Genomic DNA, 21318 nt, shown 5'->3' on the forward strand with positions numbered 1-21318 from the left:
TCCCTTGGAACTGGAATTGCAGATGATCGTGAGCCACCATGTGGGTCCTAGGAAGCAAACCCAGATCCTCTGCAACAACAGCAAGTATCTTAATCTCTGAGCCATCTCTCCAGCCCCAAATAATGGAACATTTAAAGCAATTAAAATGAATTTTTCTTACTATTAACTAACTTTTTGAGTCAATTATAAATAGTGGTTTAGATAGCATTCTATCTCCAGTTCTCAAAAATTAGTCTAAAGATTTCATCATCTATTTAACTATACTTAATTTTATAGAATGACCAAAGAATTACTGTTCGATTATTCTTAAACATGTGTGTATGTGTTTATTTAGGCAGAAGATGATGAAGCACCTGTGGATTTAAACAAATATTTGTATCAAATAGAAAAACCTTATAAAGAAGTCATGACAAGGTATAGCATTTAAAACATTCATTTGCAGATTTTCAAGCTTTATTTGGGGTGTGAATATATTTATTTTCTGTGATCAAAACAACAACTGTGATTTAAAGAAATACCTGTTTTTCATTTCAGACACCCTGTTGAAGAACTCTTAGATTCCTATCACAACCAAGTGGAACTGGCTCTTCAAACCGAAGTAAGTTTTAGTATAAGGACTTAAAGATTGTTTCTGTTTTCTCTGAAGTACTCGTTTTAAAATTAGATTAAATGTTTTAAAACTATATTCTTGGTGTTAGCCACCCACATGGTAGTGGGTGGTGGGTAGTGAGAGCTTTAGAAAAAGAGAAAGCCCAAAGCATCAGAATTTAAAAGCATACTTAGGCTCCAACCAGCATATAAAAGAAAAAGTCAGAAGAGAAGACATAGCAATAGTTAACACTTTTCCAAGTCCTGAGTTAGAAAAGCAGTGAGGCCCAGATGAACCAGACTCATAGGAACTGTCACTGTCTGGTAACTTTTTTTTTTTTTTTTTTTTTTTTTTGTGGTTTTTGGTTTTTGGTTTTTCAAGACAGGATTTCTCTGTGTAGTTTTGGTGCCTGTCCTGGATCTCGCTCTGTAGACCAGGCTGGCCTCGAACTCACAGAGATCCACCTGGCTGCCTCCCAGTGCTGGGATTAAAGGTGTTTGCCATTGCCGCCCGGCCAGTCTTCCAAATTCTTTGCTTTTCCTTCTGTAATCCTCCCTGCCCCCGGCCCAGCAACCAAAATAATACTTTAGAAATAATTCCCTAAATGTAGTGATGTGTCCTGGGTTATATCCTGGAACAGAGCAGGAAAAGGGGTTGGTGGGAACACTGATATAGCTGAGTAAGTCTAGCGTTTACTTGTTTGTATGCCATTGCTCTAGTCTTCATTTTGTCAAGTGCATCATGGTTATGCAAGCTGCTGCTTAACTGGTTTATATGGGAACTCTCTGTACTATTTTTGTAACTTCCTATAATTCTAAAATTATTCCAAATGAAAAGTTTACTTTAAAAGTGAAAACAGGAACAGAAAGCAGATGTCAAATTTAAAAAAAAAGCAAAAAAAAAAAAGGCTTTTAGAACCGGGTAGTAGAACACATCTTTAATCCTAGCACTTGGAGCCAGAGGCAGGTAGATCGCTGAGTTCAAGACCATCCTAGTCTACAGAGTGAGCTCCAGGAGGGTGAGATCTTGTCTCAAAAGAAAAAAAAAAAGTTAAAAATTATAAACTATAAAGCAAAATAAGGTTTTTTTCCCAGCTTTATTTACTCGTTTTTTATTAAATGTATTTATTTTACATACCAACAGCAGTTTCCCCTCCCTCCTCTCATCCTGTTCCATCCTTCCACCTCCTTTCTACTCTCCCCACTCCCATCCAACTCCTCAGAAAGGGTAAGGCCTCCCATGGGAGTTAACAAAGCATAGCATACCAAGTTGAGGCTGGACCAATCCCCCCCCCCCCCCCCCCGCGTCAAGGCTGAGCGAGGCATCCCACCATAGGGAATACATAGGGAATAGATTCCAAAAGACCAGCTCATGTGCCAGGGACAGATCTTGGTCCCATGGCTAGGGACCACAAACAGACTAAGCTACACAACTGTCACCCACATTCAGAGGGCTTAGATTAGTCCATGCAGGCTCCCTAGCAGTCAGTCTAGAGTCTGTGAGCTCCCAAGACCTTGGGTCAGCTGTTTTTGGGTCATGATCTTGACACCCTCCCCTACCCTCACCCCACCCCCTATTCATATAATCCCTCCTCTCTCTCTCTTCAACTTGACTCCCAGAGCTTGGCCCAATGCTTGGCTGTGGATCTCTGCATCTGCTTCCATTAGTTATTGGATGAAGGTTCTATGATGACAATTAGGGTAGTCACCAATCTGACTATAGGAGAAGGCCAGTTCAGGCACCCTCTCCACTGTTGCTAGGAGTCTTAGCTGGAGTCATCCTTGTGGATTCCTGGGAATTTCCCTGGCACCAGGTTTCTCCCTAACCCCATAATGGCCCTCTCTATCAAGATATCTCTTTCATTGCTCTCCCTCTCTGTCCCTCCCCCAACCTGGGCATTCTGATCCCTCATGTTCCCATCCCCCTCCCACCCCCAACCCCTTCCCCCACCCTAGTTTACCCAAGAGATCTCATCTATTTCCCCTTCCCAGGGCGATCCATGCGTCCCTCTTAGGATCCTCCTTGTTACCTAGCTTCTCTGGGGCTGTGAATTGCCGCCTGGTTGTCCTTTTATGAGTGATTACATACTGTCTTTGTCTTTCTGGGTCTGGATTATCTCACTCAGGATGATTTTTTTCTAGTTCCATCCATTTGCCTGCAAATTTCATGATAACATTGTTTTTTACCGCTGAGTGTACTCCATTGTGTAGATGTACCACATTTTCTTTACCCATTCTTTGGGTGAGGGGCATCTAGGTTGTTTCCAGGTTCTGGCTATTATGAATAGTGCTGCTGTGAACATTGTTGAACAAATGTCTTTCCTGCACATAGCTCCTGAGTGCATTATAGGCATGTACCACCATTCAAAGACTTACCAAATTCACAGAGCTCTACCAGCATCACCCTAACCAGTTTTAGATCATTTCCATGTACTAATTTGCAGTCACCCCTCTTTCCAGTGCTAGCCTCAAATAATCGCTGAGCCAATTCCTGTCTCTTTCATAATTTCTTCTTCTACACATTTCTTGTAAATGGAATGTAGTGATTTTTCTGTGTTTTGCTTTTTTAAATACCAAACCCTTTTTTGTAGTATCTATTTGTGGTTTGTACCTTTCAAAAAAATTTTTTTTGCATTGTGTAGTATGTTGTATGATGTAGTGTGTGTGTGTGTGTGTGTGTGTGTGTGTGTGATTTGAAAGAAAATGGCTCCCAAACAGAATGGCAGTATTGGGAGGTATGGCTTTGTTAGAGGAAGTGTGTCACTATGTAGGCGGGGCTTTGAGGTCTCATATATGCACAAGCCATGTCCAGAATTGGAGCTCACTTCCTGTTGCCTGTGAATCAAAGATGTAGAACTCTCAGCTCCTCCTCCAGCACCATGGCTACTTGCATACTGTCATGTCCCATCATCATGATAATTGACTGAACCTCTGAACTGTGAGCCACCCAGTTAAATTGTTTTCCTTTATAAGAGTTGTTGTGGTCATGGTGTCTCTTCACAGCAGTAGAAACCCTAAGGCTGTGTGTGTGTGTGTGTGTGTGTGTGTGTGTGTGTGTGTGTCCCAGAACTGAAGTTAAAGTGGTTAGGAGCCACCTCACATGGGTGCTGGGAACCAAACTCAGGTCCTCTGCGAGAGCAGTACACTTTCTTAACCTTGAGCCATCTCTACAGCCCTACACCCAGTTTTTTACATGGATGCTAAAGATTCCAAACTCAGGTCCTCATGCTTGCTCAACAGGCTTTACCAACTTAGCCATCTCCCTAGCCCTACCAATGGTTCCTTTTTATTGAATACTATTCCATTGAATGGCTGCAGCACATTTTGTCTGTACATACAGTAATGTGTATCTGGGCTTAAGTTAATAAATTTTGGGGCCTGGAGAGATGGCTCAGTGGTTAAGAGCATGTATTACTTTTACAGAGGACCTAAGTTTGGTTCTCAGCATTCATATGGAATGGCTCGCAACCAACTGTCAACTCCAGCTCCAAGGAGATCCATCTCCTTCAGAAAGCACCTGAACTCGTGTTTGGTACTGGCAGTATGTGTGGACTTCTGTATGGACTGAACTTAAAATAGAAATCCAGATAAATACCCAAGAACAAAAGTATAACCTGCTGTAGAGAACATACCACCTATCAGTACTAATGTTTATCAGTCACTGACCGACCGTCAAGGCAGTGTACAAGATTGTTTTGCTTTTGAGGTGGGGTCTCATTTAGCCCCAGTTGCCTGGCCTTGAATTCTTGCTCTTCATGCCTCCACCTCCTACATATTGCGACTACAGACTTGCGTGCACATGTGTATACACACAATTGAACCCAGGCTGACACATGCTGGCACTTGGCTGGAGCTGCATCACTAGCTTCTGTGCTAGCTGCTTGAATAAGAAATCTAAATAATCATTAGTGAAAGAGCAAAAGGTGGTTTATCCTTTGTAGTAATAGGATTCTTTTCTTTAAAAAAAAAACTTTAATTTTTAAATTATTTGTTTGTTTTATGTGTATGGTTGTTTTGCTTGCTTCAGTGTCTGTTCACTGTGTGCATGCCTAGTGCCTGCAGAGTCTCCAAGAGGGTGTTGGATCCCTGGGGACTGGAGTTACAGACAGTTGTGAGCTGCCATGTGGATACCAGGAATCAAACTCAGGTCCTCTAGAAGAGTAGCCAGTGCTCCTAACTGCAGTGCCATCTCTGCCAGCCTATAAAAGAGGATTCTAAGGCCAGAATTGACATACGGTAGCTCATATACCAAATCCAGCCTGCTGCCTGTTTTTATAAAGTTTTTGTCTCTTATTTATTGTCTGTCTTCACCCTTAAAAAGCTAAACTTGAATCTCACCAGAGGATGACTCACAAAATAGAAAATATATACTTAACTAATGTTAATTTGTTTGCTTGTTTTGTGTTTGGTTTGGTTTTGAGACAATCTTGATATTGCCTCCTCAGACTTTTAAGTCACTGTAATAGATGTTGTATTAGTTAGGGTTTTTCTTGCTGTAAAGAGACACCACGACTATAGCAATTCTTATAAAGAAAACATTTGTGGTGGTGGCGGCTTACAGTTTCAGAGGTTCAGTCCATTATCATCATGGCAGGTAGTATGGTAGCATGCAGGCAGACATGGTACTGGAAAAATAGCCAAGAGTCCTACATCTTGCAGGCAACAACAGGAAGTTGGCTGACAGTCACACTGAGGGAAGCTTGAGCAAAGGAGACCTTAAAGCCTGCCCTCACAGTGACACTTCCTCTAACAAGGCCACACCTTCTAATAGTGCCACTCCCTTTGGGGGCCATTTTCTTTCAAACCACCACAGATGTCTATCACCATGCTTGACAGTTAGTAGCTTTGGGGATGGCAGTAGTAGGGGACAGGGTTTTCCTGTCCTTGTTATATAGCCCTGGATGGCCTGGAACTCACTGTGTAGACCAGGCTGACCTCAGACTTTTGACTCTTACCTTTGCTTCCCAAGTACTGGTGTTACAGATAAATGCCACCATACCTGGATACTTAATGGTCTTTTAAAGAAACTTTGCTAGTCTTTATGGGTTCAGAAGTTACAGATGTAAGAAAGCAATTGCAATGACTGGGCTATAGAGAAATGAACAGTTTAGGACATGTTAGGATAAAGCCTCTCCCTAGACTCTTTGAAGAGTATATGGCTACCACAGGAAGATAGAGGCTGTCCATGGTAAAGAAACCTCCCAAAGATCTTTAGCCAGAGCTGCCAGATAAAAAGAACATGGTCTGAGGGTACAAGTAGGGCTGGTCTTTGAGAACCACTGAGTTCTCACAGTGAATTGAAAGAAATGAATAAATGCATACTGGACTGGAACCCAGCATGGAAGTGTCTATCCCTGTTGTTCCATGGTTAAAGTGTCCTTTTAGTGCCCTCTAGTGACAAAAAAAAATGTTAGCGTGAGTTTAGTTTCTGGCTCTACAAAGCTGAGTAAAAGAAGGGTGGGTTTAGAACTGTTGGACTATGTTAGAGTAATGGAGGGTAGTGCAAGACAGTGTCACAAGCCTTCAGATTGGGAAGGTTTTTACATGAAGGTGAGTTAAAAGAAACAAATATAAATAACTTGAAAGTTGATCTTCAATTCAGGTCCCAAGAACTGCACAGTAATTGGGTAATTAAGAAAATGAGATGATCTCACTTACGCTTGAAGGTGAAAGGAGCGTTTGGCTTATGGTAGCCAACCCTCAATAATAGAAAAAAAAATACTAAAAGGGAAGATGCAGTGCTTAGTTGCAGCCTTTTATAGTACTTAGCATAAAAGTATAGCATGAATATTTTATGAATATTTAAGCCGTGTATAGGACACAGTCATATTAACTCAGGAGGAAGAGAGAGGATCCCTTGAGCTTATGAATTTGAGAACCAGTCTAGGCAATATAGTGAGTCCCAGCCTAAGAGAAGGAAGAAGGATCTATGAATATGTTTGTTACTCAAGTTTTTAAAACTACATTTTGTACATGAGTATCTGTATGTATAGGTGCATGTGTATGTGCAGGCCAGAGGATAACCTCAGGCATCATTCCTCAAGCATGTTGTCCACTTTTCCTTTGAGCCAGGGCTTGAGCTCACCAAGTAGGCTAGTATGGCTGTCTTAGTTCCTGTTGATTGCTATGAAGAAACACCATGACCAAGGCTACTTACAAAGGAAAATATTTAATTGAGGGCTTGCTTACAGTTTCAGAGGGTTAGCCCATGACTATCATGGGGAGCATGGCAGCAGGCAGGCAGGCATGGTGCTGGAGCAGTAGCTGAGAGCTCACATTATCTACAAGTTGCAGATAGACAGAGAGAATGAGACACTGAGCCTGATGTGGGCTTTTGAAACCTCACAGCCCATTCCAGTGACACACCTCCTCCAACAAGGCCATACCTGCCAATTCAATAGTCCACCAATCAGGAACCAGACACTGAAGTATATTAGCCTATGTGTACCATAAACATTTAAACTACCACAGTGGCTGACCAGGTAGCCTCAGGGGTTCACCTATCTCCTCAGCTCTGGGATTATAGTCATATACCACTATGCCTAGCTTTTTTTGTGGGTTGAACAAAGATCTTCATGCTTGCAAGGGCTGCACTGTACTGACTGAGCTATTTCTGTAGCACTAAAAATTTATGGCTGACACATAATAATTTCATATATTTATGATATATAATGTGATATTTCAGTGCAAGGTACTCCAGCAATCTTGTCACTACACAGCCTGGAGAATTTATACATTTGAGGTCAGCCTGGGTTACATACTGAGACATTGTCATAAAAAAAACAAAAATTAGTTAACTAATATACGTAATGATAAAGGCAGAGCTCACCCCTGGTGATATACTTCCTCCAACAAGGCTGCACACTCCTTTCCAACAGTTCTACTCCCTGGTGACTAAGCATTCAAATATATGAACCTATGGGGACCATTCTTAGTCAAACCACCACAAGTGCCTAGTACCCACATCAGGTAGGTCACAACCACCTGTCAGATCCAACACTCTCTTCTGGCCTCTGCTAATACACACTTACATGGATACACAACACACACACAAATAAAAATAAATACAAATTTTTTAAGTGGAGAAGGACCTCAGCATGGTCTCCGATGGCAGAACAGACCATCAAAATCAACACAGCCCTCTGCCACAGCACAGGCCACAGACACCATCTATGGTCCGTGCTGTCGCTAGATCCATGTAGAGGTCCATGATCCATGCTCCCACTGACTGAAGGGGAGTGGTGTTGATGGTTACAGACTTGCAGTTGAGAGAGAGTCTGGAGGGCTCCTATGATGGCCCCTACCCTACCCCCTGTCCAAGGGAGAAAAATAGCTTAGACAGGAAGCCATCGAAAACTCTTAAAAATTATGATAGGGATGCTGAGATCTAGCTCTCCACAGTTGGGGGGGGGGGGGTGGACCTGGGAGGACTGGGATATGGATGTGATCAGGGTACATTGTGTGAAAGCTTCCAGATGGTCAGTAGGGATACTGTGTTGGAAAAAAGAAAAAGGAAGGAAAGGAGGGAGGAAGGAAGGAAGGAAAGCAAGCTGACCCAGCAATGCTACAGCAACCTTATTAAAAAACAAACAAACAAACAAAAAACTTAAGGATTTCTTATTTTATGGTTTTTTTGTTTTTAAGATTTGTGTGTGGGGGCTGGAGAGATGGCTCAGAGGTTAAGAGCACTGACTGCTCTTCCAGAGGTCCTGAGTTCAATTCCCAGCAACCACATGGTGGCTCACAACCATCCGTAATGAGATCTAGTGCCCTCTTCTGGCCTGCAGACATACATGCTGTATACATAATAAATAAATCTTTAAAAAAAAAAAAAGATTTGTGTGTGTGCATGTGCATGTGGGGGTGCACATACCTGCGTGCATGTGGAGTTCCTCAGAGCCAGTTATAGGCATTTGTGGGATGCTCAGCTTGTGTGAGTGATGGGATCCAAACTTAGGTACTTATGATTGAGTAAAAAGGCTCTTATTTTGTTTGTTTGGTTGACTTTTGTTTTTTTAGGCAGGGTCTCTCTGTACAGCCCTGACTATTCTGGAGCTTGTTATCTAGACCTCGAACTCAGAGATCATCTGCCGCAGCAAGGGCTCTTAACCACTGAGCCATCTCTTTAGCCCCTTGAGGATTTTCTGTTTATTTTGTTTGTTAGAATTTAGTTTTTGTTTTTTTTTTTTGTTTTTGGTTTTTTTTTTTTTTTTGGTTTTTCGAGACAGGGTTTCTCTGTGTAGCTTTGCGCCTTTCCTGGAACTCGCTTTGGAGACCAGGCTGGCCTCGAACTCACAGAGATCCGCCTGGTTCTGCCTCCCGAGTGCTGGGATTAAAGGCGTGCGCCACCACCACCCGGCCAGAATTTAGTTTTTAATGCAAGGGTTTTTTTTGTTTTGTTTTGTTTTGTTTGCAGAAGAGAAGGTTGTTTTCAACATGAAAATTATTTCCAAGTGAGAATTTAAAAGATAAATCTACTTGTACTTATTTTTTAGATTTATTTCATTTTAAATGTATGAGTGTTTTGCCTGGATATATGTATGTATACCACATGTGTGCCAGATCTAGTTTTAAAAAATGATTTAGTAATCTGTTCCTAATTTGTTTTCTTTTAATTCTAATATGAAGTTAGTAGCATTTGCACATGAATAGTTGTGTCAAAGTGAAAACTATGCCTTGCTTTAGTACATTTCACAGTATACCATATAATTGAGAAACTATCTCATTTTCTTTTTCAATAGAGAATATCTATTCTTAGAATTGTCAAAAATATCTAGCTTCTGACTTCATCTTTGACATGGGTCCTACATTGTACTTAGTTATTTTTATTTTACTTTTCATTTTTAAAGAACCAGCACCGAGCTGTCGATCAAGTAATTAAAGCTGTAAGAAAAATCTGTAGTGCTTTAGATGGGGTGGAGACCCCCGCTGTTACAGAAGCAGTGAAGAAGCTAAAGCGAGCAGTTAACCTTCCAAGGAACAAGAGTGCTGACGTGAGTATTTATATGGGCTTAAGTGACTGCCTGTCCCTTCAGCAGGAGGATGCTCGCCTCTTGGTAGACAAAATATTGTCATTTTAACTTTGGCTTTTACTTTTGAGTTTATTGAATTGCTTTGTTGGTGAGGTAGGGATTCCTTGCTGAAATGATGGAAGAGCTTTGTGAGCATTGTCATCAAATAGTGGGTTCAAATTGCTTTCCTTCTATGGGTGAGGCCCCTGGCAATTTAGGGAGCCCACAGAGAGAGTAGTGGCTACCAGTCCTCTCTTAATGGAAATGTCCGTGTTCATTAGTCATGCCCTTGTCCTGTGGAAGTGGCCTTGCCTTAGAAGCAGCCAGATGTTGAGTCTTCTATTATGCCATATGTCAACTTTTAATAAAACCCTGGTAATTCCTTCCATGGGGCCTTAATAAATTTAGTCCATACAAACGTTTATGTCTTTGATTGGAAGGAGTAAAGAAAAAGTGAATCTCACAAGCTACTTTACATTTAAAGGAGAAGCTATGTCTTTGGCCTGCTCCTCTGTGTCTAGATGCTCACAAGTCTACTCATTTTGAAAGAAATTCTAGCTACATGATACTATTTGGGTTTCCTTTTTGTTTTCTGTTTGTTTTATTGTTCGTTGGTTGGGGTTTTATTTTGGGGGTGACTATCAGTCACCATAGACCCTAATGCCTGAAGTGGCTGTTCTTTTTTTTTGTTTTTTTCGAGACAGGGTTTCTCGGTGTAGTTTTGGTGCCTGTCCTGGATCTCACGCTGTAGACCAGACTGGCCTCGAACTCACAGAGATCCTCCTGGCTCTGTCTCCCGAGTGCTAGGATTAAAGGTGTGCGCCACCCCACCCGGCTTCCAAACTTTTTTTTTCGTGGCTGTTCTTTATACTCCTTTATCAAATGAAGGGGCAGTAAAGTGTAGTTGAGAGAGGAGTATACCTTAAATAATTATATATAAGAATTTCCTTCAATCACCAAATGGTAATAGAGTTTAGATACTGTTCTTTAAGTACGTCACTTTCATGCTAGTGAAAATACTGTTACAAAATAATTATTCAATTCATTTAAAATGAAAGGGTTGATATTGTTCTTTTTCCATAGTAAGTTTTAGGTGTTCTGATTTGTTTGACTTCTTGAGACAGAGTCTCATATTTTGCAACTTACTGTAATTTAGCCAAGGAAGTCCTGGAACTTCTGTCCTGCTTTTATTCACAGGTGCTGAGATTGTAGGCATGAACTACCATGCTTGCTTTTTGTTTCTTTCTTTGAGCCAAGGTCTCACTCTGGCCCAGGCTGGCCTTGAATTTGCTATATTCCTCCTTCCTCAGCTTTCCAGATGCTGTAATTACAGGCATGAACTCCCACTCCAGCTTGCCTTAATTTTCTTAATATTAAAAATCGTTTGTTGTCAGGCATAGTGGCCCATACCTTTAATCCCAGGACTTGAGAGGCAGAGGCAAGCAGATCTCTGAGTTCTAGGCTAACCAGGGCTACATAGTCTCAAAAAGAAAAAAAAAAGTTATGTTTACTTAGGTTTATGTTCTCACTTTTTGTTTATTAATTTGCATTTGTGTGTGTGTTTATGTGGGTATATTCACGTGATTCAGATATTCATGTGAGTATATGCATATATGTTGGGGATGGGCACATGTCCGTGTGGAGACTGGAGGTCCACATCAGCTACTCTCCACTCCTTTTGAGACAGGGTCTTTTGGAGAACCTAAAGCTCATCAACTTAGCTAGATTAACTGGCCAGTGAGCTCCAGGGTCCACCGTCTACCTCATACCCTCTCACTCCCCTGTGCTGGCATGATAGACTAGCTTTTAGCTGGGTGCAGGGGATTTTAACTCATGCTTCTTGGCAGTTATTTTATGGATTAAGGCATTTTTCATAGCCCTTCATTTCTTTGCTTACTATTTTAGTAATTTTTCAGACATGTTTGGCAGGGTTTCCGAGAAGGGTTTCTTTGACATTTAAAGAAATGTATGAAAAGTAAAGTTTATTTAAAAGAAAAGCAAAGGCCCAGTGTGGTGATACACTCCTGTTATCCCATCATTTTGGATGTGAATCAGGAGTTTAGCAAGTTTGAGACCAACCTGGGCTACACAAGACCTTGTCTCAAAAAAGGAAGAAAAAGTAAACATTTTATATTAAATTATGGTCAATTTCTGACTAATTGATGTATGTGTATACAGGTGACTTCATTATCTGGAGGAGATACTAGCAAGAACTCAACTAGGGGTATGTCTTTAGATTCTTTATATTTTGGCAGTGATTTTTGCTTTTTCAGAGAATTAACACTTTGTTTCAATATAGGCTCACTGAATTCTGAAAATCCTGTTCAAGTAAGCATGGATCACTTATCGGCAGCAATTTATGATCTTCTCAGGCTCCATGCACATTCTAGTAAGAGTTCTGCAGACTGTCCTCAAAGTAGCAGGAGCATCAAGGAAGCATGGACTGCAGCAGAGCAGCTCCAGTTTACTGTCTATGCTGCACACGGAATTTCTAGTAACTGGGTGTCAAAGTAAGTAGCTGCTTAAAGGACATGCACAGCTGTACCCAGAAGCCTACGCTAATCTTAATTTTCTGTGTTTAAATGGATGATACAAAGATCATTGAATACCCTTGTACCTTTGTGGTTTTAATAAAATTATAGAGATATCTGAAGTTATTGTAGTGAAAAACATCATTCCTATGACACGAAAAAAGAGCAAGAGAGCCAGGTGTGGTGGTGTACCCAAGAGGCAGAGGCAATCTGATCTTTGAGTTCAAGGCTAGCCTGCTCTACAGAGCTAGCTCCAGGATAGCCAGAGCTACACAGAGAAACCCTATCTCGGGGGCGGGGAAGGCAAGAAAATATATGATGAAACTGACAAGCAAAGTGTTATTTAAAAGATGAATTAACTTAAGATTGCTGGGCTCTTCTGCCTTCCCTTTACAATCAAGGTAATTTGAAACAATGTAATGGGACTAGAATTTGGGCTCCATCCCCCATTAATAGCTTACAGTCTACTAATTGCTAGTCTTTGAATTCTACAAGAGCATATTTCTTCTACTAAAGTTTTGATAATGGTTTTCCTCTTTTGCTTTTTTATCCCCCTTTTGTCAATATCTTTTTTTTTAAAGATTTATTTATTTATTATGTATACAGCATGTATGACTGCAGGCCAGAAGAGGGCACCAGATCTTGTTACAGATGGTTGTGAGCCACCATGTAGTTGCTGGGAATTGAACTCAGGACCTCTGGAAGAGCAGTCAGTGCTCTTAACCTCTGAGCCATCTCTCCAGCTCCTTCCTTTTGTCAATATCTTTAAAGTATAGCGTGGGGGGGGGGGCAATTTTAATTTATTTCGGAATTAATATAAACTGAAAAGTCTGAAATGAATATTTTTATTGAAATAGGTTCATAATGGCTTAGTGCTATAAAGTCTCGTGAAGAGTTACCAAACAAAAATCCCACTTGAATTAAGCTTCAGATTAAAATGATGGTGTGACTTGAAAGTGGTTTTTGTTTTTGTTGTGTTTTTTTTCTTTTGTTTGTTTGTTTGGTTGGTTGGTTTTGGTTTTTTGAAGCAGAGTAGTCCTGGCTTATCTTACTTGGGTATCATTACAGTCCCCTTCAGACCGACACTTGGGGCATATGCTCCCTCTCTACTTTTGTTACACCTCTTCTTTATTTCTGTAGAATTTGCAAAGGTTAAATTTCAGATGGATTTTAAAAAATAAAATGAATGGTGACCAGTTTGTTACTTGGGGAAAAATTACTAATGTACTTATGTTAGATAATTATTGCTAACCTAGAAATCAAATTAAGCTTTCTTTTCTTAGTTATGAAAAATACTACTTGATATGTTCCCTGTCTCACAATGGGAAGGATCTTTTTAAACCTATTCAATCAAAGAAGGTTGGCACGTACAAGAATTTCTTCTATCTTATTAAATGGGATGAACTGTAAGTGCAATTTTTTGCTTTTATAATTATTTCACTGTGCCCTGTTCTTTAATTTTTCAAATGTATACATTATTTTATATTATTATCATCTCCGTTGAAACCCAATAAATTTTTACTAATATGTTAAAATATCTTCTACACAAAATTCTATAAAACAAACTGAAATTAACATGAAAAATTCTGAAATATTCCTTTAAACCTCTAATTTTAAAATTGCAATGACGTGGTGTTCTTTCTAGACTTTGTATTGCCAAAGATAGAAATTTACCCAGAACTCTCAAAGTGGTGTTTAATAAACTGCTTACTTAGGTGTTTTACTATATACTAACACTGTACAAGAATTTAGCTCTTGACTAACAGACAACCAAGCTAAATCTTAAATCTGTGTACATGATAATATTCTGTAACATAAATGTTTTTTAAATACTGTTTTTATTTTTTAACAGAAAACTCATAATTATTTGGGTAAATAGCTAGTTACAGAACTAAGGTCTAATTTTATTTTGCCTGATTATCGAACTGCATATCTTTAGGTACTTAGACATTTTTACAGAAAGAACTATTACATTTTTGAAGTTTTATGCTGATAATGAAATTTAAGACTTAACAGTACAAGTTAGCCATACTTGTTACTTAGCTAAAAGTTACTCAAAACTTTTGTTTTATAAGTGAAATAAAACACTTAAAATTAATCAGTCTTCATTAAATGATTACTAAGCCTCAGTTTTAATCTAATTTTTTTCTTAATACCAATGAATATTTTTTTTCTGCCCCATAGAATCATTTTTCCTATCCAGATATCACAGTTGCCGTTAGAGTCAATTCTTCATCTTACTCTGTTTGGAATTTTGAATCAGAGCAGTGGAAGTTCACCTGATTCTAATAAACAGAGAAGGGGGCCAGAAGCTTTGGGCAAAGTTTCTTTAACTCTCTTTGACTTTAGACGGTGAGTATTACTGAATTGTGATAGTGAGTTCTAGGACACATCTCTGCATCATACACAGGCTAGGGATGGGGTGGAAACAGTGACACACATGAGCTTTGAGCAAAGCAAAGCAGTTACTCTGCTGTAGTCTCAATGCAGTCTGGAGGATGGTAGGCAGAGGATGGCTTGCCACTTACTGTTCCAGGGAACAAGCAGTAGCCAACAACAGTCGTTTCTGTAAAGTATATTATGACAGAATGCCATGGCTCTATCAGTTTTTCTTGATACTAATAGAATTCTATTTACCCTATTTCCTGCCTTTCTCCATTTTCAGAGATGTGACAAGATTGAACTATTCTGACTCACTAACCAATCCTTAATGTCATGGGCCCTTGGTCTAAGAATTCTAAACATCTTCCTGTGGACACTAACCTATTTGTGCAGGTGGAGGCCCAAGTGCAACCATGATTGCTTTCATCCAGAACACCATCCACCTTATTTCTGAGGCACAGGGTCTCTCATTGCCTGGGGCTTGTCAGTTAGAGATCCAGGATCCCACCTATGTCTGCTTCCCTCAGCACTGGGATTGAAAGTGTACACTGGCATACCTAGTTTTTCTTTTCTTTTCTTTTTTTCTTTTATTTATTATGTATACATTGTTCTGTCTGCATGCCAGAAAAGGGTACCAGATCTCATTATAGATGGTTGTGAGCCACCATGTGGTTGGTGGGAATTGAACTCAGGACCTCTGGAAGAGCAGCCAGTGCTCTTAACCTTTGAGCCATCTCTCTAGCCCCCTAGCTTCTTAATGTGAGTTCTAGAGATCAAACTTAGGTTCCTATGCTTATAGGGCAAGCACTTACCAACTGAATCATCTCCCCTACCTGAAATTGTTTTTTGAAAAATACAAAACAGTTTAAAAATGAAATAATGTAATGACAGTTTGTAGTTTATCCCCTGGAGTCACAAGTGGTTGTGTGCTGCCCAGCGTGGGTCCTAGAAACCAAACTAAGGTCATCTGGAAGGGCAATAAGTGCTCTTAACCACTGAGCTATCTTTCCAGGCTTTATACATTTATACATAAAAAGTTTTAAAGATTAATCTTGGAAAAAAGAAATTTTACCCATGTAATGATTTATCAAAGTCTGTTTTAAGTAGATGTTTTAAGTAGACCATAAGTTGGTAGTTGAGGGTGAGGATCAGCATATATGAGCCCCACTGCCTTTTTTTTTTTTTTTTTTTTTTTTTTTTTTTTAATAGTGTATGTGTGTGGAGGTAAGAGAACAGTTTGCAGGAGTCAGTTCTCTCCTTCTACCATGAGAGTCTTTGGAATTGAGTACAGGTTGTCAGGTGTAAGAACAAGAGCCTTTACATGCTAAGGCATCTCACCAATCCCCAATGCCTATTTTTATATGTATTTTGTTACAATATATCATATAACATATTCACTTACCTATTATTCATAGCCACTTTGTATTACTATAGCCCAATGGAGACTTTGTAACAGAGATTGCTAGTGCTGAGATGAAGGGTGTACTACCATGTTCAGCCTTTTAAATTTTATTTATTCATTTATGTTTAGGTATGTTTATTTCATTTTATGCACATGAACATTTTGCTCATATGTGCGTCCGTGTACCATGGACTTGCATGGTGACTACAGAGATCAGAAGAGTGTTGGATTCCCTGGACCTAGAGTTACAGGCAGTTGTGAGCCACTGTATGGGTGCTGAGAATTAAACCTGGGCACTCTGCAAGAGCAACAAGTGCTCTAAGCCACTGAGCCAACTCTCTAGCTCTTAATTTTTATTTAAATTTTTTTTTCAAGTAGGAAGTTACTACGTAGCCCAGACTTATGGTTCTCCTGCTCCAGCCTCCTGAATACTGAAACTACTAAAAATTTATTGTTTAATCTTTTAGAGAAAAAAATTTATTGAGGAGTGCTCAAATATAACTTACCTCAAATGATTTGTGTGTCAATGCAAAGCAGTTACTGATTTTCTTGGCATGTACTTCTTATTCTAAGGGTTAAAATCAGGATGCAGTTCTGCAATCCCAGACCCTGACCTTGAAGTCACAGTCTCTCAAGAAAACTTTGAAAGTAATTTTTTTCACATTCCTTTTTACAGGATGTTTTGGGGGACAGTGATTGTCCTTATACCGTGTATGTTCTGTCCTCAATGCCATTCTTTCTAAGATGCATTTTTTAGTCTCCCTTTCTTTGTTCCCATCCCACACTTTAATAGTTTTAATTATTTTTTTCACTTATTTTAAATACTGACTACAGCTTCCTCCTCCGTCCTTTCCTCTGATTACCTCCCCCCTTAATATTTTACCTAACTTCTCAGTACAATATGGCAGCTGACTCCTAATATGTTCTTAAAGGCTATACTGTTTTTACTAATATTTTAAGTTGATTATCATGATGTATTGTGAGTTTGGGATTTTTAAAATGAAAATCACAGTATTCTTTTTGTGTTCATGAAGGTTTTTAACATGTGGAACAAAACTTCTCTACCTTTGGACTTCATCACATACAAATCCTATCCCTGGAGCAAGCCCCAAAAAAGGCTATGTCATGGAACGAATTGTGTTACAGGTAATGGTAGTTCTTGATACATGGAGAGGCTTCACTGTGAATGTCTTTGTAAAAAGTGTTTGTGTATACCATGACTTGGGTTGTTACTAAAGAATCCTGATTAATCTTGTTTTAATTTCAGAGGCTGTCTCCAGTTTCAGTGTTATAAAACCATTTCCTAGGCCCACTCTCCTGTGTGTGTGTAGCTGGTGTGGGGCAGGGCAAAAGATCTTAATCTTCAGATCTAAGGTTTTGTTTCCTTCAGTATCATTAATCATTCTCCACTGGAATGATCATGATTAGATGACCTTAATTTTGGTTTTTCTATGCATAAGTTAAATAAGATAGGCTTTAACAAGATTTCTCATGCCCTTTCAAAATTAAAGTGCCATGAATTGAATTGTTTTCTAATTTGTCAGCTTTTAACGTCTAGGATTGTGTACACTAATAATGTGCTTCCTAGTAATTAATTTGCGTTTCTATTCTCAATTTTGCTTCGAATAATCTAAGTTAAAATGTCAAATAAAAGGATATTAAACAATCTGCTTGTATTTCAGGGCAAATGTCATATTAGAAATCCACCAGATAATATAATTATAAATTACTTAAGTGGATAATATAAGCAAATTAATTTTAAAAATAATGATGTCTTTCATAAAATTACATTAAAATCTATAACTGAAGCTTACTCTGGTAGTGAGGACAAGGGAGAGCTGGAGAGCTGACCCACCCTGCCAACTATCCAGGCCCTGAACCAGGGTTTTTAGTTGGCCTACCCCAACATCTACCCCATCTGTGATCTGCTGGAACACATGAAGGGGCTGGTCCTGCAGACCCAAAGCTGCAGGATCTCCATGATACAGGGCAACAACAGAATATCCAAGAGGAGTCCCAGTGAGGGCCCAGCATCAATAGCATAGCAGAAACCAGAGGCTTCGAACCAGACCAATGACTCTTTGCAATGAACACTTGCAAGTAAAGATACATGGACAAAGGATTTACTGCATGACTCACTGTGTCACAATGTAGCTGCCTTGATGAGGTTAATTATTTTCCTCTTAAATTTTATTTGCTTTTATTTTAGGGGGGAGGTTGCAAGAGTAGAGGATGGATAGAAAGAGACAGGGAAATGAATAGGATCGAGATGCATGATGTGAAAGACACAAAGAATAAATAAAAAGAAAGTTTAAAAAGAAAAAAAAAGGCCGGGCGGTGGTGGCGCACGCCTTTAATCCCAGCACTCGGGAGGCAGAGCCAGGCGGATCTCTGTGAGTTCGAGGCCAGCCTGGGCTACCAAGTGAGTCCCAGGAAAGGCGCAAAGCTACACAGAGAAACCCTGTCTCGAAAAACCAAAAAAAAAAAGAAAAGAAAAAAAAATCCAGTTTCTGAAAGAGTAAAGCATGCCCTGTATCTATCTCAAGAAACATGTTCATGCTTTTGAGAATGACCGGCTGTTGGTAAAAGAAGAAAAAAGAAGCACCAGCTTTATACTTAGTATAAACTTACCTAGATTGTTTTGAAAACTCAGTTTCCTGAAAGACAAAGATGCTAATAGGAAAAATGGGTTATAATTGGGCAGTGGTAGTGCATGCCTTTAATTGCAGCATTTGGGAAGCAGAGGCAGGCAGATCTTGAGTTCGAGGCCAGCCTGGTCTACAGAACAAGTTCCAGGATAGCCAGAGTACACAAAGAAACCCTGTCTCAGAAGAAAGAAAAGAACAAACAACAACAACAACAACAACACACACACACACACAGACACACACGCACGCACGCGCGCGCGCACACACACGCATGCACACACGCACACAAAGTTCAATGATTTCTGTTATTTTTTTCAGGTTGATTTTCCTTCTCCTACATTTGACATTGTTTATACACCTCCTCAAATTGATAGAAACATTATTCCACAGTACAAGTTGGAAACACTGGAGAATGATGTAAAGGGAAAACTTCTGGATATTCTTCACAGAGACTCATCATTTGGGTATGTTTGTTTATTCTTTCTTGGGAATCTCCTTTGGTGTAAAGTTCAGGTTAATGGCTTAATATTACATCCCATGATATAGAAGCGCTCTCGATATGGAGGAGGCTGTACAGGGCTGAGAGTGCAGCATGATGCCAGCACTGCCAATGAAAGACTGTGGCTACATACAAATCAGGGAATTATACAATGTATTTCTGTAATGCATGCGTGTGTAGCCATGTGGAGAGGGGTCAACAGGTGTGAGGGCTTTTTGTTTTGTTTTTTGGGGTTTTTTTTTTTTTTGGATTTATTTATTATGTGTACAGTGTTCTGCCTATATGTCTGCCTGCAGGCCGGAAGATGGCACCAGATCTCATTATGGATGGTTGTGAGCCACCATATGGTTGCTGAGAATTGAACTCAGGACCTCTGGAACAGCAGCCAATGTTCTTAACCACAAAGCCATCTCTCCAGCCCCCAGGGGTGTCTTCCTCTCTGTCTCTTTAACTCATTTCTTTGAGACAGACTCTTACTGAACCCGGAGCTTGCTGAATGACTAGGCTGGTTGGCCAGGGAGCTTTAGGGGTCCTCCTATCTCTTCATTCCCAATGCTGGGGTTACAGATGCATACTGTCACACCAAAGTTTTATGTTAGTACTAGGGGTCTGATCTCAGATCCTTATGTTTGCACAGCAGACACTTTATCCACTGAGCCATTACCCAGACCATTTTTACTATATGTGTGTACATGTATGTGCTTATAGAGTACAGACGTCAACATTAAGTATCTTCCTTAATCACTTCCCTCCTTATTTTTTGAGACAGGGTCTATGACTGAATCTGGAGCTTGCCAACAAGTTGAATAGACTGGCTGGCCACCAGGCCCTAAGAATCTGCTTGTCTCCACCTCTAGTACCAGCTATTTTAAAACAAAACATATCAGTGCTAGGAATTGAATTCAAGTCCTTATACTTGGGTAGCAAGCACTTTCCCAACTGAGCCATCTTCTAGTCTTTCCTGTATTATCAAAGCAAATGGGCTGAGAGATAGATTTATAATAGGTACCAGTTGATTAATTTGCTTAACCTATAAAGAACCTTTTCATAGGCCAACAAGGTTGTGCTTGCCAGTCAAGGCTGGTCACCTGAGTTTAATCTTAGAGCATACATGAAAGTGAAAGGAAAGCACAGACACCAAAAGTTACCATCTGACTGCCACACATGCTTCATGGCATGCATACCCAAGCATACATTGTACACACACACACACACACACACACACACACACACACACACACACAGAGCCAATAAATTTTTTAAAGAACCTTTTATGTCAGTAAACAACTAAGTAGTAACAGAAAGGGTGAACAGGAAGTTCTTTGGGAAAGAACTTTAATGCCTCTCAGACCTCTTAGAAGACAAACCCTTAGTAAAAATTAGATATAAATTAATATAATGTCATATCTTATATCCAAGTGGCAAAAATTTAAAATCATCATCCTATGAAGCTAGGTTGAAAATACATTTACACACAGAGAATTATTTTATGGGCAAGATATTTAAAGGCCACATCTCTTGAAGAGCAGTTTAACCAAATCTGTAGATGTTATAATGTGTATACGCTACAAGCCAGCAGTACTGCTTCCTAGCGTAAAGTAGAGAGAACCCTCATATTTCCTTATGGAAACCAAAAATGTTCTTTATGATACTCATTTGGGTTGCTAAAAACTGATGGTTAATGTCTGTTGATGGCAATTATATTATCCAGTTAACAACAGTGACTATTAAGGAGAATATAGCTATACATATTAGTACATTATATACTAGATGGAGAAACCAAGCAGCAGATGAGGATAATGTTACCACCAACACAAAGGAAATAAAATCTAAAACACCCATGTGGATAGTTCTGTATGACTAGACTATCTCTAGAAGCATAGCTCTTGCTTGTCTGTAGAATTAGGAAGACTTCTGTCTAAGTTAGGGTTACGGTTGCTATGATGAAACACCATGATCAAAAGCAAGATGGAGAGGAAAAGGTTTATTTGGTTTACACTTCCATATCACTGTTCATCACTGAAGGAAGTCAGGACAGAAATTCAAACAGGTCAGGAACCTGGAGGCAGGAGCTGATGCAGAGGCCATGAAAGGGTGATGCTTACTGGCTTGCTCCTCATGGTTTGCTTTACCTGCTTTCTTATAGAACCCAAGACCACCAGCCCAGTAATGGACCCACCCGCAATGGGTGGGGCTGTCCCTCATCCATCATTACTTAAGAAAATGCTCTGTGGGCTTGTAACTAACTATAGCTTGT

The 21318-nt window shown here is 39.7% G+C and overlaps 1 protein-coding gene across 1 annotated transcript in view; it reads left to right on the forward strand.

Annotated features, from left to right (window-relative positions):
- The window catches only part of Pik3c2a (phosphatidylinositol-4-phosphate 3-kinase catalytic subunit type 2 alpha), a 111519-nt gene that overhangs the window by 62255 nt on the left and 27946 nt on the right, over positions 1 to 21318 (forward strand). The window contains exons 7-15 of the mRNA XM_059268351.1: positions 335 to 414; positions 535 to 598; positions 9438 to 9581; positions 11778 to 11823; positions 11899 to 12109; positions 13414 to 13536; positions 14315 to 14482; positions 16949 to 17060; positions 18881 to 19026. Of these exons, the coding sequence (XP_059124334.1) occupies positions 335 to 414; positions 535 to 598; positions 9438 to 9581; positions 11778 to 11823; positions 11899 to 12109; positions 13414 to 13536; positions 14315 to 14482; positions 16949 to 17060; positions 18881 to 19026 (1094 nt within the window). The remainder of the gene's footprint in view (positions 1 to 334; positions 415 to 534; positions 599 to 9437; positions 9582 to 11777; positions 11824 to 11898; positions 12110 to 13413; positions 13537 to 14314; positions 14483 to 16948; positions 17061 to 18880; positions 19027 to 21318) is intronic.

The sequence above is a fragment of the Peromyscus eremicus genome, chromosome 1 (genome assembly GCF_949786415.1).
Source record: "Peromyscus eremicus chromosome 1, PerEre_H2_v1, whole genome shotgun sequence".
NCBI classification, from domain to species: Eukaryota; Metazoa; Chordata; class Mammalia; order Rodentia; family Cricetidae; genus Peromyscus; species Peromyscus eremicus.